The sequence below is a fragment of the Cnephaeus nilssonii genome, assembly GCF_951640355.1.
Source record: "Cnephaeus nilssonii genome assembly, chromosome: 2".
NCBI lineage: Eukaryota > Metazoa > Chordata > Mammalia > Chiroptera > Vespertilionidae > Cnephaeus > Cnephaeus nilssonii.
This window is the reverse complement of record NC_137073.1, coordinates 16,964,422-16,991,459: the sequence shown is the minus strand read 5'-3', so window position 1 is coordinate 16,991,459 and position 27,038 is coordinate 16,964,422. Positions and strand designations below refer to the sequence as shown.

The 27,038-nt window shown below is 48.3% G+C and overlaps 1 protein-coding gene across 3 annotated transcripts in view; it reads right to left on the bottom strand.

The window, feature by feature from the left end:
• MGRN1 (mahogunin ring finger 1) overlaps nucleotides 1–21,163 on the bottom strand; it is a 46,314-nt gene extending 25,151 nt beyond the window's left edge. For 2 of the 3 annotated variants that reach the window (XM_079794672.1, XM_079794673.1), the window contains exons 1-4: nucleotides 20,894–21,163; nucleotides 3,272–3,390; nucleotides 1,377–1,465; nucleotides 747–893 (exon numbers count right to left, since the gene is read on the bottom strand). In XM_079794672.1, the coding sequence (XP_079650798.1) occupies nucleotides 747–893; nucleotides 1,377–1,465; nucleotides 3,272–3,390; nucleotides 20,894–20,981 (443 nt within the window). In that variant the 5' untranslated portion in view covers nucleotides 20,982–21,163. The remainder of the gene's footprint in view (nucleotides 1–746; nucleotides 894–1,376; nucleotides 1,466–3,271; nucleotides 3,391–20,893) is intronic. The other variant, XM_079794671.1, reaches the window with a different exon arrangement.
• Nucleotides 21,164–27,038: the final 5,875 nt, after the last annotated feature.

Here is a 27,038-nt window from a genome sequence, read left to right as displayed (position 1 = left end):
CTCTGCTACTTCAATACTCATGCACCCGAGCTGTCCTATAGCCACCCTATATGGAGGTGCCGTGTCCTCTGAACACTGCATCGGTTCCACTGCAGTTTTACTCTAATTGATGCAATCAGGCCCCTATGGGTGAGCACCAGGTAGTCTCCAGTATCTTGCTTTTCCAAACAAGGCTTCTAGGACCCTCTTCTGCATACATCTTAGCCACACATGTAAGCATATCCCCAACATAAATTCCCAGGAAAGGAATGGCTGGGTCAAAGAGTACACGTTTTCAATTCTGATAAACTCGGGCATCTCCCCATTCAAGAATCCAACACACAACCTTCGCTGCCTCCCTGTGCCCCACCCCACCCCTGCTGTCCCTTGGGCTTCTCTCTGTCTCTAGGACAAAGGATACTCTCAAGGACCTTGGCACATCTGGCCTGAGAAACTGGCACTGTGGGTTGCTCATGTGCAAAAAGACTCAAAGCAAGAACTCTCAATGACCACTCCATCCCCAGATCAAGTCTAGCTGCCACGTGGTTTTCTCCCACAGGACAGAGACAGGTGCATTCTGCCCGTCCCATCCGGGTCTGGCACTACCACAGACTGGTGGCAGACAGCTGTGGTCGTGCTGAAGTTGCAGATTTCAAACTTTTGGGGTCCAAAAGACCCTATTTCAAATAAAACCTCTAAAAGTTCAAATATATTAATTCAGACAGATACAGAGCTGCTGGGGCCCACCATGTGCCACAGGGACTCACACAGCCATCCCATTGAGAAACTCCTCCGCCGCCTGGCAGTAGATGGTGATGGCCACCCGGGCATCGGCATCGAAGGTGAACTCCAGGCTGTAGAGGACGTGGGGCTTCTCGCTGTCCTCGGTGGGGCTGTTGGCACCATCTTTATACCTTCCAGGCAGGCAGAGGGACAGGCAGAAGGTCAGGGGGCATGCCTGCAGGAACATGGCCAGCCTGCACAGCGCACGCCATACCCCAGAGGGCTCTGAGTTGGCTGCCTGGCTGCATCCCACCTTTCTGGACACCCACTCTGTTTGGACAATAAGGCCCAGGAATGCAGGGTTCTCCTTCTCTTGTCACAGAAAGGGAGACAAGTTCTCTTGGGTTGCAGATGGCCCCAGAAGCCTCAGGTCTTTTAGGTTTAAAGCAGTTTATCAACCCTGACAGTCAGAACTGCGCCATTCTTGGCTGTGGGGGCATCCTGTGCACTGTGGGGTGTTCACAGCCTCCCTGGTCTCTGCCCACCAGATACCAGGAACACCACCCTCTCTAGCTGTGACAACCAAAAATGTCTCCAGACAGTCCAACGTCATGGGGTACAGTCACCTGGTTGTGAACCCCTAGTTTAAAGAATGTGGCAAGGTCAAGGGTTACCTTACGAGCCGAAGCGAGTCTTTTCGGATGTTCACTAGGCTCCTCAGTGTCTTCACCGGCTCATGGGGAGCGGGGGTGACATAAGGAAACTAGGAGGGAAAAACCAAAAGCAATCCCAATGACTCCCAGTATGGCAGGGGATAGAAAACAGGGATAATGCAAGCACACACCCGGTGCTCCAGGGCTCTCATGCCAACCACTAGATGACATTAGTCTCATTCACATCAAAGTAAACTGCAGGCAACATGGCTGGCAACGGAGAGCCAGGACCAGAACATCCTGAAGGAGTCTGGCCATGTGGCCATGGTGCCCTTATTCCGACTCTCAATGAAAGTGACCTGGCCTGAGGGATCCCGGGGGAGTGATTGAGGCTGGGGCTCTCAGACCTCATTACCAGGCTTTCTATTCAATGTCAATGGTCAATAAAGATTCCAGTAGGGACACACACACACACACACACACACACACACACAGTGCTGTAAAACTGGTGGCTTCTGGAAAATGGAGATGCATCAATATCAGTTTCCTGCTTATGAGAGCGCACTGGGGTTTTATAAGACACCATCACCAGGGAAAACCTGATAAAGGGTGTATGGAATCTCTGTGTTATTTCCTACAAGTGCAGGTGAATCTATGGTGGTCTTAAGTAAAAGTTAAAACAACACACAAATTCACAGAAGGCCTGTTGAGCAAGACCTTGGGTCGCAGCTGAGGCTTCACAGATGTGGAAGGTGAGGTTCTATTCTCACTCTCGTGGGCTTGGGGGGGTGGCAGAGGCCAGCATTCTGGGTCCTAACCCTAACCCTCCCATGATCCAAGAATCCATTCAAGATTTCATGTCAACCAGCTGCTCCGTGGTCAAAGCAGCCTGGAGAACCTCGGTCCAGAGGAACCCCCTCTCAGGGATCCTTCAGTCCACAGGCCAACTCCCAGGGCAGGGAGGCCCCAGAACTCAACCACCTCAGGGGATGGAGTCCAGTGTCTCCTGAGAGAGGGCCTCCGCCTGGCCCCTTACACTGGGGATTGAATCCCACTCAGTGTCCCCCTCAAAAGCCCTCTCCGGTCCCCCTCTCTCATATGTCAACTGTTCTCTTTTTTGTTGTTGTTGTTAATCCTCACCCGAGAATATTTTTCCATTGATTTTTAGAGAGAGTGGAAGGGAAGGGAAGAGAGACACAGAGAGAAACATCAATGGGAGAGAGACACATTGATTGGTAGCTTCCCGCATGCCCCCAACCAGGGCCAGGGATTAAGCCTGCAACCAAGGCAGGTGCCCTTGATTGGAATTGAAACTGGGACCCTTCAGTCCACAGGCCATCGCTCTATCCACTGACCCAAACCGGCCAGGGCAACTGCTCTCTTCTTTATTGTCTGCATCCCCCCCAGGGAATGGGGCAAGATCTGTCCTCTGTCCCCAGCCCCTGGCAGGATCCCAGGGACACAATAAGTGCCAAATGTACATTGGACGAATGGAACGCAATGAGTAAACGTGCGCTCCTCTCGTGACTAGTGAAGGAGAACTTGTAAAAATTATTCACCAGCCGTTTACATTTCTCCTTTGGATCATATCTCTTGCCCTCTGCTCCACTGTTCTTTTTCTTTTCAAATAAAGTCATTCAAGGGATCAAAACCCTAACTTCCATAACCTCATAGCATGGATGCACCAGGCTCCACAGCAGCTGCTCTGTCCTCAGTGTCCCACCCTTGGTTCCCCCGCCTCTAAGGGGGTATCGCCAGGACACGCCCCATGCACACGTCATGTGCACACAACCAGCTGGCAGCTCTGCCCAGTTGGGGGTGACTCACTACCCACTCATCCTTGCAGCTGGGACACGGATGGCTGAAGGCAGGGACCTCCCCCCCACACACACATGCCCAGCCCTGCCGAGACCCACCTGGACTGGGCGATTGCCCAGGAAGTTCAGATCCATGTTTTCTCCAAAGAGGTAACCTTCAGGGTGGGGGGTGTCAAACTTCTCACCTCCCATGAAAAAATGTGTAGCAAAATAGTTTCCTGGTTTAAAAAAAGCAAAAACAACTTTAGGTTAAGGCTCGAAACAATCCAGTGAGAGCGTCTGATGGCTGAAGAGGCTCAGCCCTAAGAAAAGCTCTATTCGGAGAGAAGCTATCATGAGCTGACCTTCCCACTCTGGCTCCAGACATAGGCCTCAGACCTTCCACCCAGCCTGCTCCACCTCTGCATCTACCCTTCTCCCTCCAGGAACTCTCCGCCCAGCTCAGGGACTCATCCAGTACCCAACACCAACATCGCTTCCTTCTCCAGGAGGTTGAGTTGTGTTCCTCACAGGAATATGTTTCAGTCCAGACCCCTAGCACCTGTGCATGTGACATTCAAAAATAGGGTCTTTGCAAATGTAAACAAGTTAAAAGAAGGTCAGACTAGATGGGGGCCCTAAATCCAGTGACAGACTTGATAAGAGAAAGAGAGAGATTTGGACACAGAGACACACACAGAGGGAAGGAGAAAGTATGAAGACGAAGGCGGAGACTGGAGACTGGAGTGGCGTAGTCACAAGCCAAGGAATGCCCAGAACCACCAGAATCTGGAAGAAGCAAGGAAGGATCCTCCCGGAGAGCCTTCAGAAGGAACCAACCCTGTCGATGCCTTGATTTTGGACTTCTGGCCTCCGTAACTCTAAGAATAAATTCAGCTTTTTTAAGCCACCCGGTTTGTGGTGCTGTGCTATGATAGCCCCAGCAGACTAATACATGTTCCCTGACCCCAGACTAAGTCGGCTCCTACAACCCCAAATCCAAGCTCTGAATCTAAGTTATTATTTATTCATATCTGACTCCCCCCATGAGTCCTGAGACTGGAACTCATCGGAGGGGAGGCTCAGGAAAAGGCAGAATCAAACACGGAGCCAGCACGAAGCCAGGCAGTCCCTACAAGGCCTTTCAGGTGAGAGACAGGTCCCTGGCCCTGAATTTCCTGCTCCAACCTCCTCCTGGCACCTTCAGGGTCCAACCAGGTTGTGTCCCACTAGTTCCCAGAGTTTCCTTTCAATCGGCAGAAAATGGGTGAAGTAGGCCTCCTCCAACAAGGCCATGGTTCTTAGCTCCTAAGCAGACTCTTCCTACACTGAATAATGTGGGAAAGATGGAGGGGACTTCCAAGGCTCTGGGGGGAAGCCAACCTCCTCTCCATGTTGTGAGGACATTCAACCAGCCCTATGGACAGGTCTACCTGGTGAGGAACTGGGACCTCTAGCCACCAGCTGGCAACTTGCCAGCCCTGCGTGACAGCCACCCGGAAAGCAGATCCTGTAGCCCAGCAGACAGTTTGACTGCAACCTCATGGAAGACCCCGAGTCAAAACCAGCTACGCCGCTCCAAATTCCAGACCCACAGAAACTGTGAGATAATAAGCATTTATTGTTATAAACAGCTAAATTGTTAATTTGTTACTCGATAAAAGATAACTAACACAATGGGCTTCCCTCCTCTTTCTCCAGTCTGGGCTCCTGATTTTAACATATTTCTATGGCCTCACCCTAGTCCAGTGATGGCGAACCTATGACACGCGTGTCAGCACTGACACACGTAGCCATTTCTGATGACACGCGGCCGCTGAGGCAGCTGCATGCCGAGGATGAAACATTTGCTGCTCCTGAGGATGAAACATTTGCGAAATAATGTTTTTTCCTCAAAGTGACACACTACCCGAGTTATGCTCAGTTTTTTGGCGAAGTTTGACACACCAAGCTCAAAAGGTTGCCCATCACTGCCCTAGTCAAAGCCACCAGCATCTCCTGTCTGGATTATTGTAATCCACTCCACCAGTCTCTCCACTCTCACTAGCCCCAAAGTCTATTTCCCACATCCCACTGCTCAGAAACTTCTGACCTCCTAATCACACCGGAGTAAGTCCCAAACTCTGCTCCGTGGCCTGCAAAGCCTTATATAATGCAGACCCTGCCAAACCCATTTATACCCCAGGGCCCTTGCACTTGCTGTTTCCTCTGCTTGTGAAGTTCTTCTCCAAGAGCTCTGCCTTGATCCTTTACCTTGTTTCCTTCTCAGCAGGGCCTTTTCTGATCATTCCTTTTAAAATTCACAATCTCCACCTCTTTTCCTGACCAACTTCTCCCATTCCCCTCCTCTGCTTTATTCTTCTCCAGAGCACTTTTCACAACCTGATATACTATATACACAGGAGGCCTCCACATCTTAGTGCAGTTTTAATAACTTCAGAAGTATAAATGCTACAAAATAGAACCTCTGGATTAAGAGGCAATGGATGAGTATTACTTTTTTTTTTTAACCAAACGTGCATTTTATACATTTTCTATAATTAACCTTTAAAGCAGGAAAAATTATTTTTAAAAACATTGAAGACATGGGACAAGGGTATGTGTTACAACAGTGGTTGTAATATCACAAAACTGGAACCACGTCTGGAAAAACCACTGAACTGTACATTTAAAAGGGTATGTGAATCTTATCTCAATAAAGCTGTTATTAGGAACTGGAGAGAACTTGATCATGTTGTCACCTTATAAATCATCAACAATTTTTTTGGTATTAGATCTTTATATGATCTTTGAATTTGTCAGCAAATAATTTGGAATCAGATGTTACTGTTCTATCAAACCCCTGTTGATTCCCATCTACTGATTTATGTGAACAAGGTTTCTCAACTTAAAATGAAAAACAGAACTAGAACTGACACTGACCTGTCTCATTCCAGCAACAGGTTACATATATTCAACTGTGACTACATGAGTTAACTGGGGGAAAAGTAACCATCCACTTAAGAGATACATGTCTAATACTTTTTAATATTTATGTTTGTTATTATAAAAACTGTTACATTTGTGTTGTTTTGATCAATCAGGTATTTATAATGCCCACTCAAACCAGAAGAAAAATTCTTTTAAAATTCTCATTTCAATTTATGTACATATTTTGGTTGCAGAGACATACAATATGGTGACCAATAAAAGACTTTCAAGCATAAAAAGTTACAACCACCCTCCATGTTCCTCAACAGGGAAAGGACAAACACTGACAAGTGACTGCGGCAGTAACAAGAGGGGACCACTCTCTGCCTGTCAGCACAAAGCAGTCCAAAGCAAACACGACTCACAGAGGAGTTTGGAAACTTCATAGAGCAGCCCCAGAGCTCAGACCTGGAACACCTACACACGGAGAAGAATGAACCAAACATGGGAAGGAAGTGCCAGGTCCAAGATGGGCTAGAAGAATGAAAGGAGACAACAACATGGAAAATGCTAACTGAATTCTGAATGAAGGACATTCTATACTTCTCTCTATGTTTTTCAAATGCTCACATTTTTTTAAATTTTTTTAAAATATATTTTATTGATTTTTTACAGAGAGGAAGGGAGAGAGATAGAGAGTCAGAAACATCGATGTGAGAGAAACATCGATCAGCTGCCTCCTGCACAGATGTGCCTGCAACCAAGGTACATGCCCTTGACCGGAATCGAACCTGGGACCTTTCAGTCCGTAGGCCGACGCTCTATCCACTGAGCCAAACCGGTTTCGGCAAATGCTCACATTTTTTAAAAAGGAACTTTTAGAGGACAAATGTGTGCATCACAGGGAACTGGTAGCAGTTCCCAAGTGTGCGTGCGTGTATGTATGTGTGTGCATGTGTGTATAAGAGTATTGTGCATAGTATAGATACACTTGTATACAGATGTATATGTGTTGTGCTTGCGGGTGCATGTCTCTATCTATGTGTGTATGGTGTGTGTGTTGTGTGCATATCGGGTGTCTGTGTGTGTGTACAAACTTTTGGAGCAGGCACAGCTATGAAGAGGGAAAAAGGGAAATAAGAAAAGGCGGCCCAGCTGGTGTGGCTCAGTGGTTGAGTGTCGACCTATGAACCAGGAGGTCATGGTTCGATTCCCAGTCAGGGTACATGCCCAGGTTGCGGGCTCAATCCCCTGTAGGGGGCGTGCAGGAGGCAGCTGATCCATGATTCTCTCTCATCATTAATGTTTCTATCTCTCTCTCCTTCTTCCTTCCTCCCTGAAATCAATAAAAATATCTTTTAAAAAAAGAAAAGAAAAGACGACTGAGGAGAGAAACAGAAGGAAGACATAAAGGTGAAAAGAGAACAGAAGCCATCACCACATCACCAGTTCCTCCTCTATGCTCCTGAGGCAGTGCCCTAGCCTGGCTTGAACCCATCAAGGTGGGCTAGATCCTTTCTCTCTCTCTCTCTCTCTCTCTCGCTCTCGCTCTCGCTCTCGCTCTCTCTCTCTCTTCCTTTTTTTCTTTTAATCCTCACCTGAGAGAAAGGTGGGGAGGAGAGAGAAACATTAGTGTGAGAGAGAAACATCTATCAGTTGCCTTCTGTTCACTTGCCAACCAGGGATCAAATCCACAACCCAGGCATGAGCCCTGACCAGGAATCGAACTAGCAACCTTTTGGTGCACAGGACACAGAATGACGCTCAACCAACTGAGCCACTCTGGCTGGGCCCTGTCCCCACTTTCCATGTGGGAAACTGCACTCAGAAGTCACCAAGGTGGTGATGGCATAGCTGGGCTCAGAACTGCTGACTCCAAGCTCACCGTGTCTCAGCCCTGTGCACACCAGGTGCCTCCCCTCCGCAGACAAGGATGGTGAACCATGGTCAGTGACGTCATCTCTGGTCACAAAGAGTGGCTGTTCACACACAATGAACCACATGCAAAGACGTCCCAGATCAGAAAGTCCTTCTGTGGCCACACTTGGAGGGCCTACCAGAGGCCATGATTTCGGCCCAGAGCCCCAGCAATGTGGCATAATCCAGGATGCCACAGCCTCAGAGCCTCAGTGGGCCATCCTCAAACATGATGGCTAAAACAAATTCATGCCCCTGTCCCCTCCTTCCTCTCACCAGGCGAGGGGAACTGAAGCTCAGATGGTTTGCCTCCTCTCTGTCCAAGGGATCCAGACTTTGCCCTACTTATGGGTGCCCAGGTGATCTGGATGACAAAGAGGTGAACAGCTACCAAACAAAGAGTGAGAGTGCCTTCCCAAGAGGCCACCAGCATTCCCACACATGGGCCCTGTTACCCTTTAGACACCAGGATGCAGAAGGACACACATTTCATCATATTCTAGAGATGACGAAAATCAAAGCCGCAAGGCCACCAGTTAATGGCCGTCTCAGTGATGGCCAGTGGAGGGTAGGCAAAGACTGTCCCTTTAGGCCAGAGAGCAAGCCAAGCAGACTTCTGGGTTTCCCTTTTGTTTTGTCCATTCCACTTTCAAACGTGTGTGTAGTACACATGTGTGTGATGACCATCATTTACAACAGAAAAAGGAAAACTTTGTAAATTATTTAAATGAACTAACCCACTGAGGGAGGCACCAGGATGTGCAAAGGTCTCCTGGGAAGCAGAGTGAAAGGCAAAGCACAGGTCAGCATGGAGAGCACAGATTTCACTGAATGGAGGGTCTCACAGGATCCATACCAAACTGTGGCAGGAACCTCCACGGAGGTAGGGAGAGGGCTGGGAAGAGTAAAACAGGGACTTCCACATTCTCCCTGAAAACATCTGCATTGCTTGAATCCTTCTTTGCTACAGAGATTTTCTTTTTTAATGGCTGGATCTTTTTTTTTTTTTTAATGTATTTTTATTGATTTGAAAGAGGAAGAGAGAAGGAGAGATATAAAATCAATGATGAGAGAGAATAATTGACTGGCTGCCTCCTGTATGTCCCCCATTCAGGATCGAGCATGCAACCTGGGCATGTACCCTGACTGGGAATCGAACCCCAACCTCCTGATTCATAGGTCGATGATCAACCACTGAACCATACCAGCCAGAGATTTTTTTTTTTTAAACCCAACTTTATCAACAGACCAGTGTTTGGGACACTGCTGCAGACTGTATGTTTGTGTGCCCGCCCCTCAAATGCATATGTTGAAACCTAACCTCCAATGGGATGGTATTTGGAGGTGGAACCTTGGGGTGATTAGGTCATGAGGATGGAGCGCTAACAAATGGGATCCTCATCTCACCCTGATCCATGGAGCAGGGCTGTGCACCTTGGGGGTGCCCACGTCCTCATGACTCCTGAGGGCCACCTGCTTGGGGAATGTGGGCTCCAGGTGCCTGACTTGGTGTCCTTTCCATCAAGGATCTAGGTAACATAGCCAACCGCCTCATATTCCTGATGCTGCAGCCGAAGCTAAAGCAATCCCAACAGCAAACATTATCACACCTCAATCTAATGGCCGATGCTCATTACCACTCTGCAAAACAGTGATTCTGCTCTGCATTGCCCGCCTTGGTCCCTCTGGCCCAACGGGCTGCTCCCACCTTTCAACCCCGAGGTGAGGCCTCCTGTGACCTCCCTACAGGCTATCTGCAACTTGCCTGAAAATCCTGGTTTTCCTTGTTTGTTGGTTGGTTCACATTCTGTCCTCTCCCCCTGCCAAGACCAGGGGTCATATGTTTGTTCACTGCCCCATATCCCCAGTGGCCACCACCAGGGCCTGCACACAGTAGGCTCAATAAAAACTCACCAAATAAAAGAAGATGGAGCACACTGTTATTACTAATTTGACAGTCAAGAAAATAGGCACAGAGCGGTCCAATAACCAGCTCAAGCCCCACACCAGTGAGAGGTGGCATCCTCAATAAAAACCCATGCTAACCTAAGAGCCCATATTCTCAATTATGCCAATCCAATGTGTGTGTTTTCAACACCACCAAGAAATTCTCCAATTCTCGCAGACGCTGACTGGATGGCCTATAAATTTAGCTCAATTCTGCCACCATGTACCTGCAGATAGCAACAGATCCCACAAGTTAGGGGCTTGATCCCACATAACTGCCCCCATTCAGATGCCAATCACAAGTCCAGGTTGTCACCTATGCTTCTGACCAATCAAGTACAGATCAAAGGTTCCCATGACTTCCTCCTTGGGTTCGTTCATTTACTAGAGCTCACAGAACTCAGGAAAACAGTCCACTTACCAGATTACCAGTTTATTACAAAAGGACACAACCCAGAACAGCCAGATGAAGAGATGCACAGGGCGAGCTATGGGGAAGGGATGCATGGGCTCTCTCTGTGTGCCACCTCCCCACATCTCGGTGTGCTCACAAACCTAGAAGCTTCCCAAACCCATCCGTTTGGGGATTTGTGGAGGCTTCATTATATAGGCATGACTGACTAACTCATTGACCCTCGGTGATCATCTCAACCTCCAGACCTCTAATCACACAGTTGACTCCTCTGGCAACCAGCCCCCATTCTCAGGGGCTTTACAAAAATCATTTCATTGGTATATGAAAAGGGTTATAAATATTTAAAAAAAACACACACCCATTTCACTTTTATCATTCATCGCTTGGGAAATTTCAAGGGTTTTAGAAGCTCTGTGCCAGAAATGGATGAAGACCAAATATATATATATATATATATATATATATATATATATATATATATATATATATATATACATATATATATATATATAATTAAAATATGTTTTTATTGATTTCAGAGAGAGGAAGGGAGAAGGAAAGAGAGATAGAAACATCAATAATGAGAATCATGGATCGGCTGCCTCCTGCATGCCCCCTGCTGGGGATCAACCCCGCAACCCAGGCATGTGCCCTGACCCGGAATCCAACTGTGACCTCCTGGTTCATGGGTCAATGCTCAACTACTGAGCCACAATGGCCGGGCCCAAATATATATATTTTTATTATAAATCACAATTATCTCTGCCAGATAAATGATGACATTAATAAAGACAGGCTCCATGTCCCCCTCCTAAGAAACACAACTGGCCCTGGGACCTGGGACATTGGTATGGATTTCATTCAGTTGCCCCATTCATCATCCCCACTCCAATGGAAAGGCAAGAAGGCATCTGTAAAGGCTAGGAATCGCTCATTGATTCCACCAGCTGAAATTTCTCATTCTGTGACAAGACAGCTGTTTCTGGTTTCAACTTCATGAAATCTGCTGCCGCTAAGCCCCAGGTGTGCCTGATCACCAGGAGATCAGAACATCACAGTCTCCAGAGAGTACAAATCTCAGGAAGCATCTTTAGGCCCTCGAGAATACTCTGCCAGGAGCATCCCCACAGCCTGTTCCCAAACAGTGAGAGAGAAGAGACTGACTCGAAGGGAGTCCCACCCACCTCTAATCTCCCTGTTCATGGAGGTCACACATGTGCACAGAACAGCACTTCTCTGCTTGCCACACTCAGGCCAGTGACTCAGCACACATAACCTCCCTGAGCCTCTGTGTCCCCATCTGTAACATGGGAGGCCTCAGAGAAGTACACTGGCTGAAGACTGAGAGAGTAATGGGGCAGCTCGGGATGCCCTAAGGATAAAAGGAGCCTTGGACAGGTGAAAGACACCTGATAAGCATTTGCTTCCCAGCCTCCCTCCAGTGGGAAAGCCTACTTAACATAGCAGGACGATTTTATTTTATTTTTTTTTAAATATATTTTATTGATTTTTTTACAGAGAGGAAGGGAGAGGGATAGTTAGAAACATCGATGAGAGATAAACATCGATCAGCTGCCTCCTGCACACCTCCTACTGGGGATGTGCCTGCAACCAAGGTACATGCCCTTGACCAGAATCGAACCCGGGACCCTTCAGTCGGCAGGCCGACGCTCTATCCACTGAGCCAAACCGGTTTTGGCAGCAGGACGATTTTAGAAGCTCTCAGCCTCCATCAAGAAGGAGCACTAAGCAAAGATTTTGCTTCTCTTGGGTTTCCATAATTTGTTGTAGCCACCTTTAGGGAGGGAGGGATCCTCCCCAGCTTATACCCTTTTCTGGAAACAGCCTCCACCACCCATAGGGGTGGGCCCCAGCTACCACCAGAGCACATGGCTCTCGCCCCTGGATACAACTGATTGGCCAAGGTGAACACCTGACCTTGCTGGGCCAATAACCAGATTGTCTTCTCCATGGAAGTGGACTGTGGAACTGGACTCGGGACCATAAGACTTGGTCCTTGAGGGCCCCTGGTGGGCGGCAGGAGGCTTTACGAATGTCACAGCAACATGATGCTGAGGCCAGAGTGGAAAAGGATCTGACAGTTTCCACTTATTTTTTTTTAAATATATTTTATTGATTTTTTACAGAGAGGAAAGGAGAGGGACAGAGAGCTAGAAACATCGATGAGAGAGAAACATCGACCAGCCGCCTCCTGCACACCCCCCACCGGGGATGTGCCCGCAACCAATGCACATGCCCTTGACCGGAATCGAACCTGGGACCCTTCAGTCCGCAGACCGACGCTCTATCCACTGAGCCAAACCGGTTTCGGCAGTTTCCACTTCTTGATTACCCACCCTTGGGTTCCAGAGGATACCCCCCCACACACCTTTCCAATGCATTCCATTTCTTGCCTAAGCTAATTTCCACAAACACCATAGCAACAGCCAATTTCCAAAGAATTTAAAATGTAAAAAAAAAAGCACTTGGGAAAGGAGAAAAAAAAGAGGTATCTATATATATAAAAGCCCAGCGACCAGAATGGCGGAACGACCAGAACAACCGGTGGCTATAACACACACTGCGGCAGCCAACCAGCCTGATCCAGACCCTGATTGGTCCCCTCTCCCCGCAGCTGGCCTGGCTCCCAATCGGCCCCCAAAACCCCCACAGCCTCTCCCCCCACAGGCCCAGCCCAATGGGTCCCCATCGGGGCGGGCCAGCCGGATCCCACCCGTGCATGAATTCATGCACCAGGCCTCTAGTCCAATATAAAATACATGCAAAAGATGTCACCAGGCCCCTAACAAAAAGAGGGAGAGATGAATGGCAATTTATAAAAAGGTGCCCAACCTCATCAGTCATCAGGAAAAAGTAAATTACAACTACAATGAGAAATCCCTGGCTAAATTAAAAAGGAAAGCAACAAATAAAACACACCATGATACTAGCCAGTATTGGTGAGAACAGAGAGTCAACGGAACTCTGATGCTCAGCCGGTGGGTGTGAGCACTGATTCAATTGCTCCATGAAACCGTAAAAGCTGCTGATGCCGCAAATGTGCCCAGAGGGCCACTAAGCTGTGCACACTTAAAAATGGTTAAGGTAGTAATTATTTATGTGTATTTTACCACAATTAACAAACCTGAAAAACAAAAACGGACCGAAAGAAATCAGACTCATGGACACCAAAGCCAGTCACAAAAGTGTCCATGGCAGCATTCTTTTTTTTTTTTTTAATATATCTTTATTGATTTCAGAGAGGAAGGGAGAGGGAGAGAGAGATAGAAACATCAATGATGAGAGAGAATCATTGATTGGCTGCCTCCTGCACACCCCCTACTGGGGATCGAGCCTGCAACCTGGGCATATGCCCTTGGCCAAAATCGAACCTGGGACCCTTCAGTCCGCAGGCCGACTCTCTATCCACTGAGCCAAACTGGCTAGGGCCATGGCAGCATTCTGCATAAGAGACGAAACCAGGAATTTCCCCAGCACTCCTCCACGTGAATGAACAAACACACAGGAGCATCAACTGGAAGATCACGTAGCAATGAGAGGAAACCAACTACTGCCCATGAACTGTGTGTACCAGGGCCTCTCATCATCAAATGTGGAGGGAGAGTGTCCGTTCTGTTTATATCAAGTTTAAAAATAGGCCAAACTCACCTCCACCTCTGTGAGATCAGAAAGGGGTTTCCCAGGGAGGAAGAAGATTGTGAAGGGGCACCAGGGGGCTTCAGGGACTACTACTTCAACACGGTGAGTTGTAAACACTGTAAAGGCCACCCCAACTAAGAGGAAGAAAGCGCGCACACACGCCCCTTTTATCCTAGGCAGCACCGCAGCCACTTTCGTGGCATGGGGTAAAAGGCCCTTGGTCATCTGACCAGACCAACGTGGGCTTTCTTCAACTGCCATGCTTGCAGGCCTTCAGAGAACACAATTTCAAAGGGCCAAGAAAGGTTCTGTATATGCCTGCACATACGGCAGGGCTGATGTGAAAGTTCAACAAAGCCCAGGGAGAGCAAAGCTGGCAGGAGCTGACATAAGGCCAGGTTATTTGAATCAGAAGCGACGATTTCTCAACAATTCCCAGAGAAACTATGAAAGGTCCCCTGCCACACGCATGGAACTGAGTGGGACCTCAGAGACAAACATGCAGAGCTCCAGGGCCCTCTCAAACCCCCGAGGGTGGGCGACACCCGAACATCAAGACCTGACAAATCTCAGCCCAGGGAGCCACAGGGTCCACGTGCCAATGGCAGGCTTCTAAACCCAAGCCACCATCTGCTTCTTCTTCAGGGAAGTAGATTCTAAGTCCCTTACCCCGCCATGGCCAACTTAAAAGCTTTTTGTTGCTGTTGTTTTCTTGTTGTGTTTACCTGAATTTTAACTACTGAAGATTGGATAATACAGCTCATTTATACAGCTCTTACAACAATAAACTCCAAACCAAGTTGATAAGAGCAGGAGCCCAGAACTAGTTCTTATGTGAATGGCACAGGTGACATTTGGGGAAGGTGAATGTCCTGATGCCAACAATGGTGGTACAGGTCTTGGAACGGGGAGGTGAAACCCTGTGTGCAGGTGGAGCCCACTCTTCCCACACCCATCCCACTGCCACCAACACTTGGGTCTCAGAGCGCAAGTTCATTCCCCCTGGATAGTGATGGCTCGTGGAAACAGAATGCCCCTAGTGACAAAGGACACCCTTAGTCACACAAGCATCCTCCCTCATCTAGAACACCCGCCTCAGTTTTTTCCTTCAGGCACCAAATAAATCAGAGTCAGCAAGGCCCTGACCTGGAAAAGGTAAACCAACACCAACACGGAATGTGGTCAGATAGATGTTTCAACCTCAACACAAAATCACACACCACAAGGCTCCTCACACCCACCTTGGGCCCCTCCATTACGTGGGCGCAGACCCAGAAGTCCTCAGCCCCGACCTGACACCCCACAGAATAAGACACAGCACAGTCTGCTTAAGCAGCTTGCGAACTAGGGAGATGGGGGTCGCTTTCTGCAATAATAAATTTGTAGAAGCATGTATTGAACGCTTATTGTGCACCAGGCCCAGGTGCTAAGCAACAAAGAGCTCAATCTGATTTCTAGTTCCTCCACTAAAGAGAACAAAAGTCTGGTGTCACAAGGACATGGCAAAGCTCCAAGAAGATAATAGAGGTGAAATGCTCTTAAAGTACACACACCTGATTACAAAAGGGTTAGATCGCCCTGCCCCTCCCCTCCCCGGGCTGTGGGTCACAAGGCTGATTTCCCCTCCTTCTGACTCTTCTCTGAGGTGATCTGTCCCAGCATGACCTCCCTTAAACACCAGGACAGGGCAGCAAGTATAGCTCTGAGACATAATTAACAGTAACAACAGCAGGAGGAGGAATAGCTGTGGCAGGAGCCGTCCATGGCCAGGCACTCCATGTGTGCACCTACTGCGCTCCAGGCTCTCTTCCACTGGTGGACACAACCTTCTCTTTAAGTGCTTGAATGTGGTGTCCTAACACCTGCTTTGACCCTCGGCTAGGGCAAGGGAGTACGGAAATAAATTCTCACATTTATGGACAACTAATTTTTTTAAATATATTTTATTGATTTTTTACAGAGAGGAAGGGAGAGAAATAGAGAGCCAGAAACATCGATGAGAGAGAAACATCGATCAGCTGCCTCCTGCACACCTACTACTGGGGATGTGCCCGCAACCAAGGTACATGCCCTTGACCGGAATCGAACCTGAGACCTTTCAGTCCGCAGGCCAATGCTCTATCCACTGAGCCAAACCATTTAGGGCTATGGACAAAAAAAAATTTTTTTGACAAAGGTGCACAAGCAATTTGATGGGGCGGGGGGGGGGGAATTCTTTTCAACAAATAGTGTTGAAATAGCTGACTATCCATATGCAAAAAAAAAAATGACCTTAGATCTTTACCCCAACGATACATGAAAAATATTAACTCCAAATAGATCAAAGGGCTAAATGTATGAGCTGAAATTATAGAACTTCTAGAGGGGAACATAGGAGATCTTTGTGGCCTTGGTCTAGACAAAGATCTCTTAGGTGCAACTCCCAAAACATTAACCATTTAAAAATCAATAAATTGACCTTCACCAAGATTGAAAACTTTTGCTCCTCAAAAAACACTATTAAGAGTACTAGCTGGTTTGGCTCAGTGGATATAGTGTTGGCCTCTGGACTGAAGGGTCCCAGGTTCGATTCCAGCCAAGGGCACATGCCCGGGTTGTGGGCTTGATCCCCAGTGTGGGGCGTGCAGGAGGCAGCCAATCGGTGATTCTCTTTCATCATTGATGTTTCTATCTCTTTCTCCCTCTCCCTTCCTCTCTGAAATCAATAAAAATATATTTTAAAAAAAGGAAAACAACATTAAGAAAATGAAAAGACAAGCCACTGACTAGGGAAAAAAATATCTGCAAATCACAGAGCTGCTAAAGGAATTGTATCACTGTATCCAGAATACAACTCCTACAACTCAATAAGAAGACAAACAACCCAATTTTTAGAAATTGGAGGAAAAAAGAAGACTAAAACAAACATTTCTCACTGACAGACACAGACACACCGGCTATACAATTGGCCATTAAGCACATAGAAAGATGCTCAATATCATCAGTTACCAGGGAAATGCAAACCAAAACCACCATGAGATACCACATCACCCATCAGGATGGCTATAATTAAAAAGAAGAAAAAAAAAAAGACAGATAGCCCTGGCCGGGTAGCTCTGTTGGTTAACAGTGTCATCCCACTACGCCAAGGTTGTGGGTTTGATCCCTGGTCAGGGCACATACAAGAATCAACCAATGAATGCATAAATACATGGAACAACAAGTTGATGAGTTTTTGTGTGTTTTTTTAAAAGACAGACAAGGACATGGAGAAATTGGAACCCTCACACAATGCTGGTGGAAATAAACGTAAAATGGAGTGGACACTATGGAAAGGACACAGTCTGGCAGTTTCCCAAAAGGTTAAACATAAGAGTTACCCGCCCTGGCTGGTTTGGCTCAGTGGATAAAGCATTGGCCTGCGGACTGAAAGGTCCCAGGTTCGATTCCGGTCAAGGGCATGTGCCTGGGTTGTGGGCTCAATCCCCAGTGGGGGGTGTGCAGGAGGCAGCAAAATATTCTCATCATTGATGTTTCTATCTCTCTATCCCATTCCCTGCCTCTCTGAAATCATTAAAAATATATTAAAAAAACACAAACATAGAGTTACCCTATGACCCAGCAATTCCACTCCTGTATCTACCCATGAGAAATGAACAGAGCCATACAAATATTCACAAATTTCATAGCAGCGTTATTCACTAATAATCCAAAAGTGGAAATAACCCAATATTCATTAACTGGCAAATAAAGTATACTATATCCATACAATAAAATACACATGCACTACAACATGGATTACGCTCAAAAACATTATGTGACAGAAAAGCCAGACACAAAAAAGACTACATGTTGTATGATTCCATTTATATTAAACTAGTGGCCTGGTGCATGAAATTCGTGCACATTAAAAGGGGATTAATTAGAGGAAATATTTTAATATTTATTGTTTCATTGTATCATGAGGCATTGAGACATGTGAACAAATCAATATCTGGACAGTGAGCAGCTGCTTTCTCCTTCACTTCTTTGGGTTACTAGAGCAACTTGTCAGTAGATAAGGAAAAAAGAAAAAAAACAAGCTTTTGCATTACTTAAGTCTTTCCAAGGCATGCACTGGTACAACACAAACGTCTCTTGTCAGATGTAACTAGTCTAGCGTCCAAACATTATGCACAATACCTCAAATGCTCCTGCAGTCCCCAGTCCACTGCTAGGAAAACATACTAAAGTACTGCTAAGACCCCCTCTGCCTCCAACTGACCCTCTCCAAGCTAGGGACAAAGAAGCAGAAAGGACAGCCTTTGGACTGGACAGGCCCCAAACACTGCAGTCACTGGCAGCAATACCCAAGTGGCCCATGGCATTCACCTGGGTGCCAGTCCCAATCTACTAGTTGCGGCTGACTGGGGTGTCCATTGGTGGATTCTGAAACCAAGTCCAGGCTCAGCTGGAAAGAGTGTCCTGACTGATTAGCCAAGTCTGCCACGCAGAACCTGAAAATGGTGCTGCAAATGCCTTGTATTTGTGGCTTTACCCAAAGGTCCGAGAGAAGCCCTACTCGGTTTGGCTCAGTGGATAGAGCATCAGCTAATGGACTGAAAAATCTCAGGTTTGATTCTGGTCAATGGCAAGTACCTCAGCTGCAGGCTCAATCCCCAGACCTGGTGGGGGCACGTGCAGGAGGCAACCAATCGGTATGTCTCTCTGTCTCTCCCCCTCCCTTCCACTCTCTCTAAAAATCAATGGAAAAACTATCCTCAGGTGAGGATTAACAAACAAAAAAAAGGTCCAAGTGAAGGGACATCAAGTTTGCTCTGGTCCCAGGTGCCACATTAAATTTTTTTTAATATGTTTTTTATTGATTTCAGAAAGAGAAAGGGAGAGAAAGAGAGATAGAAACATCAATGATGAAAGAATCACTGATTAGCTGCCTCCTGCATGCCCCCTACTGGGGATTGAGCCCGAAACCCAGGTATGTGCCCTGACCAGGAATCAAACCATGACCACTGAGGCACACAAGCCTGGCACCACATTAAACTTTTCTTTTTAAATATATTTTATTGATTTTTACAGAGAGGAAGGGAGAGGGATAGAGAGTTAGAAACATCGATGAGAGAGAAACATCGATCAGCTGCCTCTTGCACTCTCCCTACTGGGGATGTGCCCGCAACCAAGGTACATGCCCTTGACCGGAATCGAACCTGGGACCCTTCAGTCCGCAGTCCGACATTGTATCCACTGAGCCAAATCGGTTAGGGCACATTAAACTTTTTTATATCTCTGCCATACCACTGCTAACTGCTATTAGGGTCTGAGCTAATCACGTGATTTCCTTCTTAAGCCATTATAGCAGCTAATACTTTTCGAGGGTTCTTAGGTATGAGGCACTGTTCTGAGTACTGTACTAGGATCAGCCCATTTTACAGATGAGGAAACTGTGACCCAGGGGCCGAAGCAACTTGCCTAAGGTCACTCAGCTAAAGACAGGCTGGAAGAACATAAGCGATGAAAAGGATGACTTCAATAGCTGCTCCATCATCTGGGAAAGTCAGCCCACAGAGCCTCCAGAGGGTCCCCAAACCAGGCTGGGCTGCCCTGCCCTTGTGCCTGGGACACAAGCAAGCATGGAGAACTCCCCAACTAGTAGGCAACAATATCTTCTGCCCAGTTGTGACTGCATCTCCTACTGACTGTCCTAAGTCCATATCCACCCCCTTTATATCCAGTAGCTCCAGACACTCCACTTCTTTCATCTTCTCAAACCAGGGCAGGGCAGTCCTCAAACTTGAGTGGACATTAGACTCACCTGGGGAATAGGTTATAAATGCAGGTCCCTAGGCCCCCGCAGGTCTGAAGCAGGGCCGGGGAACTGTATGTTTCACAAGCTTCCCCACTGGCGGGAGCAGGTGGTCCTGAACCACACTCAGAGGAAACGGGGCCTGGTGGATGCCCACAGGCCAACTGTGAGGCCTGGAAGACCACGTCTGATCAGATGCTTCAGAAGCCAGGATCAGAGGACCCAACATGGAAGTCCCCATGATGTCCAAACTCCCTATCCTCTTTCTTCTCTTCCCATGGCACATGACCAGGTGAGGAGATGGGCAATAAGGAACTGGGTTCAAAGTTCTGGGTCAGGCCACACTTATTATTAAAGGCACCAGAACAGAGTAGGAACAGCTCATTTGGGAGTCGGATTCCTGGTCCCAGATGTGCTTCCAATCCCCGAGTCCTTGGGAACGTCACACCCTCCCTGGTGGCTCAGGTCTCTCGTCACAATAAAAGGAGACCAGAGGTCCCCTCCAACCATTCTCCTGTTCTCCAGCAAGATTCCCAGCCTCTTCCCCAGCGATTATAGTCATCTCCTCGGGCCCAGCTCCACGGTCCCCACCATACACAGGCGCCAGGAGGTCACAGGAGAGCTAAATCTCTGTCCATCTGGGATGGAGAGTGTCTGAACCACTGTCTGGATCTTCGCACCAAGTCACCAAAGAGAGCCAAAACCGGCGATGGTGTGATGTCAATCTTTATGACAATGACCACTTTGTAAGCACAAGTGAAGCGCTGGGCACAGTGCTAACCCCTTGGCAGCGTCGCGCCCGAAACCTCATCGGGGCCCTAGCAGTTTCCCGAGGGTCTCCCCAGGGTGCAGACAGGGAGCTGAGGCACTCAGGGCGAAGTGACTGACCCAAGGTCACCAGCCTGGACGAGGAGGTCAGTCCAGGGCCCCACGCACGCCCCGGGGGCCGGGTCGAGGGCGCGAGGAGCTCTGGGCAGGAAGACGGCAGGCAAGGCCGGGAACCCAGGAGAGCTCCCACCCGACCCCTGTGCGGAGGGCCCCGCACGGGCGCGCCTCGCTGTCCCGCCGCCGCCAACTCCGCGCCACGCCGTCGGCGCCCGAGTCCGCCACTCACCGCACTTCGGGGGATAGCGATAGGCCGAGTTCGCCTGAATGTCGATGTCCTCCACGCCCGCAATGCGTCGGCTCAGGATGGAGCCCATAGTCACGGCGGGCCGGGCCGGCCAGGACCGAGTGGGACGGGGGCGGCAGCAGCGGCGTCTTCACGCAGACATGGCCGGGAGCAGGCCGCACAGACGCCAGCCCACTGCCGCGGAAGCCTCAGCCTCCGAGCCCCCACCCCCGACTCGGCCGGGCCGACGCGACGGCAGCCCTCCGCCCCCGATCCAAGGCACCTCGGGAAATGGAGTCCCCTCGCCTCCGAGGGCACCGGGCTGTGGCGCCGAGAGCGCGCCTATCAACTACATTTCCCAGGGCGCTCCTCGCCCAGGTCCTCTGAAGTTGTTGACAAACGCTCCGGGACAAACCAAATGGACCAGAACCCAGAGAGGCGGAACCATCAGCCACAACGCAAGTTGTCCTTCCCTCTGCATTCCAAGCACTGCACCAGCGTTGTAACTCTTTAGCTTCCTAATAATCCGTTCGCATGTAGACCCTTCTATTTATCCACCTTTCATTTACCCCTCTCTGAAATATCTCCCTGAGCCACCATGGTTCTCCCCGCTTCCCAGGGTTTATCTCCTGTCCCGGCCAGCAGAGGGCACACACTTACTTGCCACCCCAAGCTTACCTGGAGAGGTGGTCAAAGAGGAAGCCAAGGGCCTGCCTTATCCTTTTCCAAAATTCAAGGCATCTTTCCGACTCTACGTCCAGAACAATAATTTTAAAGCGACACCCTCCCCCCCCCCCCCAAAGAGGCAGTAGACCTCTCCCCTTTTTACAGGTAGAGAAACTGAAGCATGAAGAAGGGAGGTCTGCATATAAGGTCAGAATTAAAATTTTGCAGGTTGCAATGAACTTTCCTGGCTTTTTAAAAATATATATATTTTTAAAATTTATTTTAAAGAGGAAGGGAGAGGGAGAGAGAGATAGAAACATCAATGATGAGAGAATCATTGATTGACTGCCTCCTGCACACCCCACACTGGGGATGGAGCCTGCAACCCAGGCATGTGCCCTGACCAAGAATCCAACTGTAACTTCCAGGTTCATAAGTCAACATTCAACCACTGAGCCAGGCGGGCCTGGCTCCTGGCTTTTGACTTACATGAAACTCAGTAAGCAGGAAACAGGGGCTTTGTTTTTACCTACTTTTCAGTTGAGAAACTGGGGTTCCTAGAAGAAAGTGACTTCCCCATTAGAGCCTGCTGTATCAAGAAAGCAACTAAGGAGGGCAGCGGCTGGCTAAGAGTCTCAAATGGTAAATTCACCACAGTCCACATTAAAATGAGTCTTCTACCTTTCTAGAGGCCAGAATCCAGAATGCTACCTTCCTTTGTCAGGGGACCAGGAAGCCAAAACTAATAAAGAAAGTGAAAGAGTTGGATGATTGTGAGGGAGAGGCCATGTCTTGGGAGAGCTTGATTAAATCTCTTTGCTCCACAACTAAGACCCTTTTTAGTGAGCACCTACTACGTTCCAGACATTGTGTTGAGGGCTTTGCACATATTCTCATTTAATTCTCTAATGTCAGTTCCGTTTTCATTCCCAATTTACAGAAAAGTGAGGCTGGGAGAGGTGAAGTACCCCACGCAGGTCACATAGTATATAAGTGGTAAAGCTGGAATGTGAACCAGGTCACTTCTTTTAACACCACACTTCCCTGCCACCTCAAAGACAGGAGGCTCCAGTGTGCCAGATTTCATATCTCTTGTGCCCTGAAAACACCCCCACCCCATGTAATCTTTCTTCCCTTAAATTTCTTTCTGTTGAATCACATAACATTTGTATATAGACCAGCACTGATTCACTGTGTAGATTTACCAACGCTGCAATTACCAACCTCCCTCTTTGTGGGGAGGGAGTGAGAGTACTGAAGACCCTGATGTTCCCATTGAAAAAATAACCCTAAGGGCACGTCCTCCCTATGGATCCTGGGCCAGGGAGTCATTTCCATGGAGCCATTTTTATTTGTCTAATTAAACATTCCTCCTAATAGAGCTTTGGACTTGTGGTATATTTTTCTGTGTTTATCAATGCCCAACTGGGAGACAGTCCCTTTCTCTCTTTTTTTTAAATTTAAATTCTTTATTGTTTAAAGTATTACATGTGTCTCCTTTTTCCCCCATGGACCTCTCCCCCTACCTCTCTCCCGCCACCCCTACCCCCAAGCACAAGCCCTTACCCCCCTACTGCCTGTGTCCATTGGTTTTGCTCATATGCATCTTTTGGTTGATTTCTTGCCCCCTCACCCCCTATCCCGCCTTCCCTCATAGGTTGTACAGTCTGTCTGATGCTTCTATGACTCTGGTTCTGTTTTTGTTCATCAGTTTATGTTGTTCATTATATTCCTTTTTTTTTTTTTGACAGTCCCTTTCTGATTTGGTATTAGTTCCACTATCAACATCTTGACTGATTCATTTATTTATTCAACAAATATTTATCATGCAGCTACTATGTGACAGGCAAAGAGACAGGCAATAGGGATCAAAGGGAGAAACCACCAGATATGGAGCTTGCAGGATAGTGAGGAAACAACCACTAAAAAAGTTAAAGGCCCTGGCCTTTGTTGGTTAGAGTATCATCCTGATATGCCAAGGCTGTAGGTTCGATCTCTGGTTAGGGCATATATAAGAATCAACTAATGGCCCTAGCCAGTTTGGCTTAATGGATAGAGCATCAGTCTGTGGGCAAGGGTCCCAGGTTCGATTCCGGTCAAGGGAACATGCCCAGGTTTCGGGCTTGATCCCCAGTAGGGGGTGTGCAGGAGGCAGCCAATCAATGATTCTCTCTCATCATTGATGTTTCTCTCTCTCCCTCCCTCTCCCTTCCTCTCTGAAATAAAAAATATATTTTTAAAAAAGAATGCATAAGTGGAACAACAAATCAATGTTTCTTCCTTCTCTGACTCTAAAATCAATTTTTAAAACGTTATTAAGAAGTATATGAATACAAGATGTGATGGGTACTATGGGGGAATGGATTGAGATGCAATGAAATAATAGGAGAGACCTTCTATTGATAGGGGAGTGAGTGAGGGAAGGAAGGCATCTCTGAGGAGGTTACATTTAAGCCAGGACTAGAAATATAAGTAAGAGCTAACCAGGCAAACTCTGAGGGGGTTAAGCTAGGTTCCAGGCAGGGGGAACAGCATGGACAAAGACTCTGAGGCAGCACAGAGCTGATTATGATTTCTGAGCTCAAAGGCCAGTGTGGCTAGAATCAAGTAAAGGGAAGAGTATGGGAACAGAGATCAGCCAGTATTGGGTCATTTGAAACAGAAAAACACATTGATTTGTTGTTCCACTTATTTATGCATTCTTTTTTTTAAAAAAAATTATATATATATATATATATATATATATATATATATATATATATATATATATATTATTTCAGAGAGGAAGGGAGAGGGAGAGGGTTTGGCTCAGTGGATAGAGCTTTGGCCCACAGACTGAAGGGTCCTGGGTTCTATTCTGGTCAAGAGCATATACCTTGGCTGTAGGCTCAATCCCTGGCCCCAATCAGGGCAAGTGCAGGAGGCAATCAATCAATGTGTCTCTCTCACATCAATGTTTCTCTCGCTCTGTCTCTCCCCCTCCCTTCCACTCTCTCTAAAAAAAAAAAAAAAAAAAATTAATGGAAAAATATCCTCGGGTGAGGATTAACACACACACACACACACACACACACACACACACACACACACAGGCTCTAGGCACAGTTCATGGCCTCCAGGGGTGAGTCCCTCAAGTCTACACTTCTTCTCAAGCCTCTTGAGAGGGCAGGATCCTCAACTATTCATTCTCGTGCTCCCAGAGCCAGGCACCCAGTGTATGTCTGATAAACACATCTGTGGAGTGATTGAAAGAATGGAGGTGGGGAGAAGGAGGCGGAGGGATGCTGAGAAGGCCAGGACCCTGCACCTCTGTGAACTGGCTATGCCAACTTTGGCAAGGCCCTCACCTCTCTGGACCTCAGAAAAGATGAGGGCACTGCCTGAAATGCATCTTACTTTCTCATCCCCCATCTACTAGCCTCAGCTAGCAGGCCCCATCTGAGCCTGCTAAAGAATCCAAAGTCCACTTTCTAGCCAGGCTGAAAACAAGGTTTTTAACTTCTCTGCTGCTCCTGGAAAACAAGCCAGCTGGGGGACTGTAGGGGCCCGAGGGGTGACCTTTGCTCTTGCCAGCCCCACCTACCCCACCCCAGTCTGGGCTGGACAAGCCTGTACAGGTACCTGAGTGGTGCCTGGATGAGGGTGGGGGCAGGTACTTTCTGCCTCCCTCAGCAAGAAAAGCCCCCAGTAGGCCCTGCCAACACTCACCCTCCCTTGCCAGAAACACATCCTGCTTGCTCACTGCATGCCTGCTCTTCTTCAAGCGCCCTGAACACTGGCAAAAGTGTAAGGAGTCCTGGATTCCAGCCTCAGTTTCCTTATCTGTAAAATGGGCTTGGACTCACGAGACAGAGGCAAAGAGGTGAGTACTAGAAATGGTTCGCTGAATGCCAGGCCCATGTGGAGCTCCTCATTGGCATTACTCCATGGCAGTCCTGGGAGAGCTCCTGGCTCTCACCTTCGGTTCTACAAATGAGGAAACTGAACTTGCCCAACATCAGAGTCATTCAGTGGCAATGCCAAGCCTGGCAACCAGGTTTGTCTGGCTCCAGAACTTGTTCACCTTCCACCATGCCCTGTTGCTGTCCCAGTGGACACAGTACCTATACTCAGAGCTGCCTATCATGTGCTGGGTACTTTGCCCACATTAATTCATGTTTATGATGCTAGACATTGACTGCAGGCCCCCTACTGGAAATGGAACCAGTCAACTCTTGGTTCATGGTTGACACTTAGCCACTGAGAGATACTGGCGCGGAGGGAGGGGCCAATCTTTTTTTGTTGTTGTTAATCCTCACCTGAGGATATTTTTCCATTGATTTTTAGAGATAGTGGAAGAGAGAGGGAGAGACAGAGAGAAACAACGATGTGAGAGAGACACATCAATTGATTGGCACCCTGACCAGGGCCGGGGAGCCTGCAACCAAGGTATGTGTCCTTTACCAGAATCAAACCCAGGACCCTTCAATCCATGGGCCCACATTTATCCACTGAGCCAAACCGGCTAGGTCAGGCCATTCTTAATAAGAGCAGAAATCTTCTGGCACCATCAGGGTTTGGAAAAAATGATAGAGACTGAGTGATCTCTATAAGGCAGAAGAAAGGCCAGTGAACAGGTGACTTCAGCCAGGGCTGAAGCGTCCTCTTTCAGCCAATGGATCAAGCTCCCCACTCTAGCAGGGCTGGATTCCCTCCTCCACATACACCAGCTTCCCCTATCCCTCACAACTGTGGGACCTTTCAGGCCCTGTCCACACGTCCCCCATCCTCCTCCCACTCGTCAAAGTCAACCCCTGGAAGGGTTGAGAGATCCAGGAAAAGCACCGCAGAGAAAACACTGCAAGTCTCTACTCCCCACCTCGGGGTGGGTGGGGGGACATCCGCCCCACCCAGTGTGAGACAGTCCCTCCCCCCATTTCAATCCAATTCTGCGGGCTAGGCCCTGGGCAGGGGCGGGCTCCCCTAGAATCAAACACATTCAGAACATCCCTCGAGCCCACTGGATCCCTCGGTCAACATCTGGTCCCCACACTGCCACAGCCAGTGATTCTAATGTGGATCAGATCTACTAAAACCCTTCAGTGGCCTTTAACCCACCACTTCTATGTTTCCTGAGAGCACTTTCCACACTTGCAATTCATTTGTCCTTGGGATTTTTGACACTCGCCCCCACCCCAGCCCCGCCACCAGCGGACCCCTCTGGGGTTTGCTCTCTCTCTGTACCCGGGTCACGTCAGAGCCCGGTACAGAGTAAGGGCCCAACAACTGAAACTGGCCTAGGAAGCGAGGAACCGGGACAAGGTCATTCAGAGCGGTGACCGAGCCACTCCTCCTCCCGGGGCTTCTCGACTCCCCGTCCCGGGCTCTGTTCCGGGCTTGCCACCCCCCTTGCCCAACCCGGGACCCGGGACGGTAGAACCCAGAGGTCAACCGGAAGCGGCGCGTGCAGGGCTGTAAACACTTCTCGCAGCGCCCCACCCCA